Source organism: Leptonychotes weddellii, chromosome 3 (assembly GCF_054177405.1).
Source record: "Leptonychotes weddellii isolate Sample4059 chromosome 3, ASM5417740v2, whole genome shotgun sequence".
NCBI lineage: Eukaryota > Metazoa > Chordata > Mammalia > Carnivora > Phocidae > Leptonychotes > Leptonychotes weddellii.
In genome coordinates, this window is record NC_138371.1 from 45,789,819 (window position 1) to 45,796,620 (window position 6,802).

At 39.1% G+C, this 6,802-nt stretch overlaps 1 protein-coding gene across 6 annotated transcripts in view; it reads left to right on the forward strand.

Moving 5' to 3' along the window:
* Nucleotides 1-6,802, forward strand: part of DUSP19 (dual specificity phosphatase 19) — a 22,065-nt gene that overhangs the window by 13,726 nt on the left and 1,537 nt on the right. The window contains exons 3-4 of one of the 6 annotated variants that reach the window (XM_081814021.1): nt 1,226-1,378; nt 3,485-3,628. In XM_081814021.1, the coding sequence (XP_081670147.1) occupies nt 1,226-1,378; nt 3,485-3,628 (297 nt within the window). Of the gene's footprint in view, nt 1-1,225; nt 1,379-2,000; nt 3,343-3,484; nt 3,629-5,186; nt 6,481-6,802 lie in introns of those variants that run through there. The other 5 variants (XM_081814025.1, XM_081814023.1, XM_081814024.1 and 2 more) reach the window with 5 other exon arrangements.

The following is a 6,802-nucleotide window of genomic DNA, read 5'->3' on the forward strand; positions in this document are numbered from 1 at the left end:
CCCCTATTTTTAAAATTTCTAAAGATTATTTGATCAGTTTTGTTTAAGTCAGGTGTCTGCCTGAATCCAGTCAGCTGTGCTAGGGGAGGAGTAGGGCACTGCCAGAGCCATATCTAGGAGGGTAGTAGGGGCAAGAGAGGCAGAGCTGGACAGATAGTCTAAAATATATGTGAAATACATGAAAATACGGAGATCAGGCAAAACCTAACACCCATGTTAAGAGAGAATAAGTACAGTGAGGCATGTCATAACAAGAAACAGTGCCTTGGGCGCGTGGATGACTCAGATGGTTAAGCATCTGCCTTCGGCTCAGGTCCTGATCCCAGCGTCCTGGGATCGAGTCCCACATCAGGCTCCCTGCTCGGAAGGGGGCCTGCTTCTTCCTCTCCCTCTGCTGCTCCCCCTGCTTGTGCTCTTTCGTTCTCTCTGTCAAATAAATAAATAAAATCTTAAAAAAAAAAAAAGAAACAGTGCCTTATTTTTCTGATCCATTTTGCTTTTGAATTCTTTTAATTGACTTTCCACATGACTCCTTCCATATGCTTGGTAGACTGTAGGAAAGGAACTCAAATGCACAGATGGAGTAGAAGGTTGCTTTTGTGTACCATTTGAAAGAAAATCTTTCATGACCATCCTTTCAACCAGACTAATTCATTGGAATCTCTGGGTTTGAGGCTCTGTGGCATTGACATTTTTAAAAAACTCACTGAGTGATTCTGATGGGCAGGCACACTTGAGAACCATCATATTTATGACGAATATGAAGGAAAATTGGGAAATAATTATTGAAAGGGAAGTTTCTGTTATTGATCTACTTCCCTTATTTGAGTTTATTATATGGATATTCATTGATTTTTCTAACAAATATTTTAAGTAATTTCTGTGCTCAGGTCACTGCTCACTCACAGTGCTTACTTGGAATAGTGAATAAACCAAACATGGTCCCTACCCTCGTGGAGTTTCTAGTACCATGAGGGAGACAAATAATCTCAAAGTGATAAGAGCTATAATTAGGGCAAGTAGAGGGTGCTATGGGAATGTATAGAATTAGCACTTCTGGTGAGGGATGGGCAGTCAAAGAAGGCTTCCTGCAAGTATTATTCAAGTGAGTTATGCTTAAATTGTTTATTCTCGTTACAAATCTCAACATCCCATTCTCTTTTTAATTAGCCTAATATTAATTCATTAGAGAATTTTTAAAAATCATCTTTTTTTTCTCTTTAAGGTGACTCATATTCTCAATGTTGCATATGGAGTTGAAAATGCTTTCCTCAGTGACTTTATATATAAGAGCATTTCTATATTGGATCTGCCTGAAACCAATATCCTGTCTTATTTTCCAGAATGTTTTGAATTTATTGAACAAGCAAAAATGAAGGTAAGTTTCATTTTGATCCACAGTTCCTCAAAGGCAGAAATTTTGAAGTACAAGTCCATTATCCAATCTTTATTCTTTTTGTGATGAATACAGAGAACCACTATGAAATTTCCCCTCCACCAATCGTTCATGAACTTCTACAACTTTTTAGTTCTCCAATTTTTCTTCTCAATGAGATATATACTTTTTTTTTTTTTAAGTAATCTCTGTGTCCAATGTGGGGCTCAAACTCATGACCCTGAGATCAAAAGTTGCATGCTCTATTGACTGAGCCAGCCAGGCGCCCCTCAATGAGATACTTACTTTTAACATTAATTTCTCATCTTCCTATGGCTTCCTGAGAAATATTAGGAGATAGGGCGCCTGGGTGGCTCAGTCGTTAAGCGTCTGCCTTCGGCTCAGGTCATGATCCCAGGGTCCCGGGATCAAGTCCCACATCGGGCTCCCTGCTCGGCGGGAAGCCTGCTTCTCCCTCTCCCACTCCCCCTGTTTGTGTTCCCTCTCTCGCTGTCTCTCTCTCTGTCAAATAAATAAATAAAATCTTTAAAAAAAAAAAAAAAAGAAATATTAGGAGATAAAAATCTCCACTGAACTGAATTTTCCTGTGTTTATATGTACTTAGATTTCCTTTGATGGTTTATAACCACCTGCCCTCTAACCAGTTTGCAAGATAATCAGGTGGAGTATGGGATAGATACTGCTATAGTCCTTTTAATGTATTTATGAAGATTAATTTGCATTTTTGTGGATGTGGTAGGGATAGTGAATTTATGCATTTTTAACAATAGAAAGTTATAGGGTGCTCTAAGGACTAAATGTGTATTGCTTTACTGAGATTGTATGAAAATGCTGATCAGAAGCTGTCCACTGGTTCTCTTACTTTAAAAGACCAACAGATAATATCCTACTTCAACTTTGGTAATAGATCCAAGTCAACACTGGGCTTCTCGGTTGGCTATTACCAGTAATTATACCTTGAAATGACATCATTTTTAGTTAGCATATAATTCTTACAAAATTTATGTGAGATAAATAGATGGGAGTGTAGAAGCACTTACAGAGAAAAGTTAACTCTCCTGGGGCATCTAACAATTAATGACACTCAACATTAGAATCCAGCTTAGTTGAATTCTGGCTAATGATTTCCCTTCTACCTTTTCTCCTAACCTTTTTTCTTCCCTCTCCCTTCCTTCTTTTTGGTAAAATTTATTGAATGCCTTACGTGCCCAGCACTGTTCTAGGTGCTTTCCTTTAGATTATCTGGAAAATATAAAACTCTTCAACTCTACCATTCAGCTTTATTTAATAGCAGATATTTAGATAAAAGAAGAGGAAGAGGGTTTCTAATTCAAGGCCTACTATTGGCCAGTATTTTCTCTTATGAAAAATTTTATAAGATCTGGATTATAACATTCCAGTGTGCCAGTTGATAGTGTTAAAAATAAACATGATCATGTTTCTGTATTAGCTGCTTCTCTAAGGAGATGTGAGATATGCCTTAAATGGCAAAAGAAAAATATAGGCATCATCCATATGCATATTCATATTCAAAGATATGTACATGTTGCAAGCAAAAAGTAGAAAGGGTAATAATTGATTAAAAGTTTCCTTGGCTTGGGTTTCCTAAAAAACAGAACCTGAGACAAAGATTAAGAGCTGGTGCCTCATTTGAGAGATGGAATCCATGGGCAGTGAGAGTGGGAGAAAGGGAAGTGATTCAGGAAAGGATGGGAAGCCACGTGAGATGATGCATTTCCCTTGCTAAGCACAACTGCACAATGAGCTGACAGTGGAATAGTTGGGTGCTTAGCAGGTGTACCTGCTCTGCCACTTAAGGCATCTCCTGGCAGGGAGCACAAAAAACTGCACCTCTGTACAGACTTGGGGAGGGAGGGAAGAGAGAACTCATCTACCTGGCTTGCTGTCAGCTCCTGTTTTAGTGGTCAAAATTTACCCCGCAGGGAGGTAACTAATCCCACAGTTCCAGGTTACACACTCTGTCCTTCAGCAGCTGCCTTGAAGCCAAACTCAGTGGCCTGTGTACTTTGCATCCACGTTCAGAAGCAGCAGGGGAATCCAGAACTCAGGGTGTACTTGTTTCTGCAGAGACCATCACAGGGGAAGAGCCAGGCCTTCTCAGTAGGCCAGCAAAACTCATCAGGCCTAAGGGGGGCAGCGGGCCAAGAAGAGGAGGCTGAGGTGGAGAAGCTTAGGGCCCATGAGGTGATGGCACCAAGGGAATCTGAGGAGGTACCTACAAGGTTTCTGTTACTAGATGTATTAGAATTCCATAATCTGTTCTCATTTCTCAAGCATTATGTTTGTTTGTTTGTTTTTAAAGATTTTATTTATTTATTTGAGGAAGAGAGAATGAGAGAGAGAGAGCACATGAGAGGGGGCAGGGTCAGAGGGAGAAGCAGACTCCCTGCCGGGCAGGGAGCCCGATGTGGGACTCGATCCCAGGACTCCAGGATCATGACCTGAGCTGAAGGCAGTCGCTTAACCAACTGAGCCACTTAGGCGCCCCTCAAGCATTATGTTTTATACTGCAGTCCTAAACTCAGCCAATATTTCCTTGCCCTGAAAACTCTTTACAGTTCAAATTAATACATACTTAGTTTTAGCAATAGAATTCTTGAATTTTCTTCATTTTTTCTAGAAGAGATCTTTTCGTAACTTTCTCTGTTATATATGCAGGTTTTATTAAATGTGATTATTCATTTAATTGAGTGTCTCAAAACTACCTTTCTAGGCCCTACACTTTGTTGTTTTATCTTTTCACATATAGCTGCCAAAAGGAATCTCTTCTATTTTCCCATGTCTTTTCTCATTTTCCTCTGTACTTGTAAAACCCTGTTGTTTGGTTTCTCTGCCTTTTCTCTATCTCTGCCTCATGCATTATTTGTTAGATTTATGCCTTAAGGGACAGAAATATACACAAGAGGAAAGTAGTAGAATAACCTCTGTAGCCTTAAGAGTTCTTTTATGAAAATTTACTTGACTCCCTTTTTTTATGGGCAAAAGGTTTTGTTAATATGAAAAGGTGTATTTGATAGTCCATGTTTACTTTATTACTCATTTTATCAGCTGTGATTTTAAAAACATGAGGTAAGTAAACTATGTCATTGTAGAAAAATTGGAAAATACAAATAAGTAAAAATTTACCCTCCTCACACCATTTAGACATAATTACTGGTAACATTTTCATATGTATATTTTTAAATATCAAAAGACTCACTTAAAAAAGACCTAAACTTAGCTCAGTTAATCTGTCAACAAATATTAATTACTTATTCTGAGAGGATATGAGGGATACATACATACTGCTGCCCTCAAGGAGCTTGCAGTCTAGTTGAAAAGTTATTCACAACAGCATGAGAACAAAGAATGCTTGATAAACTGGAAATACGATAACATGATTTCTATCTGCCCATAGCAAAACGGTGATTCAAATTTTTAAGAGAACACTTTCTTCTTGGGAATGGAGAACAAAATTAATTTATTTGCTTGGCAAACATTCATGGAATATCTACTGTGTGCCTAAAATTGCACTAAGGATGCAGCATACAAAGATGGCTAAGATATCCCCCCTGACCCCATCTCACTCAGAGAGAGACAGGCTTCTTAGAGCAGAAGCTGGTGTTAGCTGGACCAAGAAGCAGAGCAAAGGCCTTCCAGGTGGAGGACAACAGTTAGTGCGGAAAATGTTTCCTTATGAATTTAAATCATTACTATTTTGAGTCCTGGAAAGGGGATATAAAGTGAATACCTTTTTTTTTTTTTACAATTTCATTCATTTATTTGACAGAGAGAGCACAAGCAGGGGGAGCTGCAGCCGAGGGAGAGGCAGAGGGAGAAGCGGGCTCCTTGCTGAGCAGAGAGCCTGACGTGGGACTCGATCCCAGGACCCTGGGATCATGACCTGAGCCGAAGGCAGACGCTTAACCTACTGAGCCACCCAGGCGCCCAAGCCAATAACTTTTCTGAGAATACTTTCTCTCCTTTTTATTTTATTTTATTTTATTTTTAAATATTTTATTTATTTATTTGAGAGAGACAGTGATAGAGAGAGCTCGAGCAGGAAGGAGGGAGAGAAGTAGACACCCTGCGGAGCAGGGAGCCTGACACGGGGCTCGATTCCAGGACCCTGGGATCATGACCTGAGCCGAAGGCAGAGGCTTAACCATCTGAGCCACCCAGGCGCCCCTCTCCTTTTTAAGATTTATTTACTTATTTTAGAGAGAGAGCGAGGTGGGGAGGGGTAGAGGGAGAGCAAGAGAGAATCTCAAGCAGACTCCCTGCTGAGCACAGAGTCCAGGGTGGGGCTCGATCTCACGACCCTGAGATCATGACCTGAGCAGAAACTGAGAGTCAGACACTTAACCCACTGAGCCACCCAGGAGCCCCTCTGGGAATACTTTCAAGGACAATATGATACCCAAAGAATAATAAAAGATAAATAAGTCAATTCAAAGGCTATAGAAAGCAACAGAAAGGTAGCTGTTACATAAGGGTATAAGAAAGAAGAAAATAATAACATTATTAAACATGAGTAGTATGTAGTCAGGAAATATTAAAAATGATATTGAATGGTATCTCTTTTTTTTTTTTAAAGATTTTATTTATTTATTTGAGACAGAGAGAATGAGAGAGAGAGAGCACATGAGAGGGGGGAGGGTCAGAGGGAGAAGCAGGCTCCCTGCCGAGCAGGAAGCCCGATGCGGGACTCGATCCAGGGACTCCAAGATCATGACCTGAGCTGAAAGCAGTTGCTTAACCAACTGAGCCACCCAGGCGCCCAATGATATCTCTTATTTAGCTTACAATTCTGGGTTTCTTTCAAACATCTGATTTGTTTTGAGATGAAAGAAGTTCCTTACTAGTTTTCATCATTTACTGTAATATGATTTTTAAATGCCTCTAATCTCATAAAAATGACCTATTACACAAAGTGAGAAAAGTTGCATGTATGTATAGTATTGGTATTAGCCCATCCTGTACAGAAACAGTTAAAATTTGGAAATAGTCATAAATATAAGAAAACAATTGAAATTGTCTTTTTTGATAATGAGGATTTTCAAAATACTAATTTTTATTGTGAATCATTTGGTTTTCTTGAAATGAGAAGCATTTGCAAATTTATTGCAATAGATTAGGAAAGGAATTTTGCGACAGATTTATAATTGTGAGAGAACTGCCTTGCAAAAGTGAAATAATCCAATGAGTCCTAAAGATGGTATTGTTAATCTATGCTTTGGGTAGAGAGTTTTCAGTTTAGGTTTTATTTTGTCCCCCTTCCCCTGTTCCCATCTTTCTTTTGTGTTGTACCAAAAGAAGAATCGGGAAATGAAGTAATTAACCAGAATGTCTAATTCTGTAGGGTTCACTTCATTTCATCTAGATCATTAACTTCTTTTTTTTTTT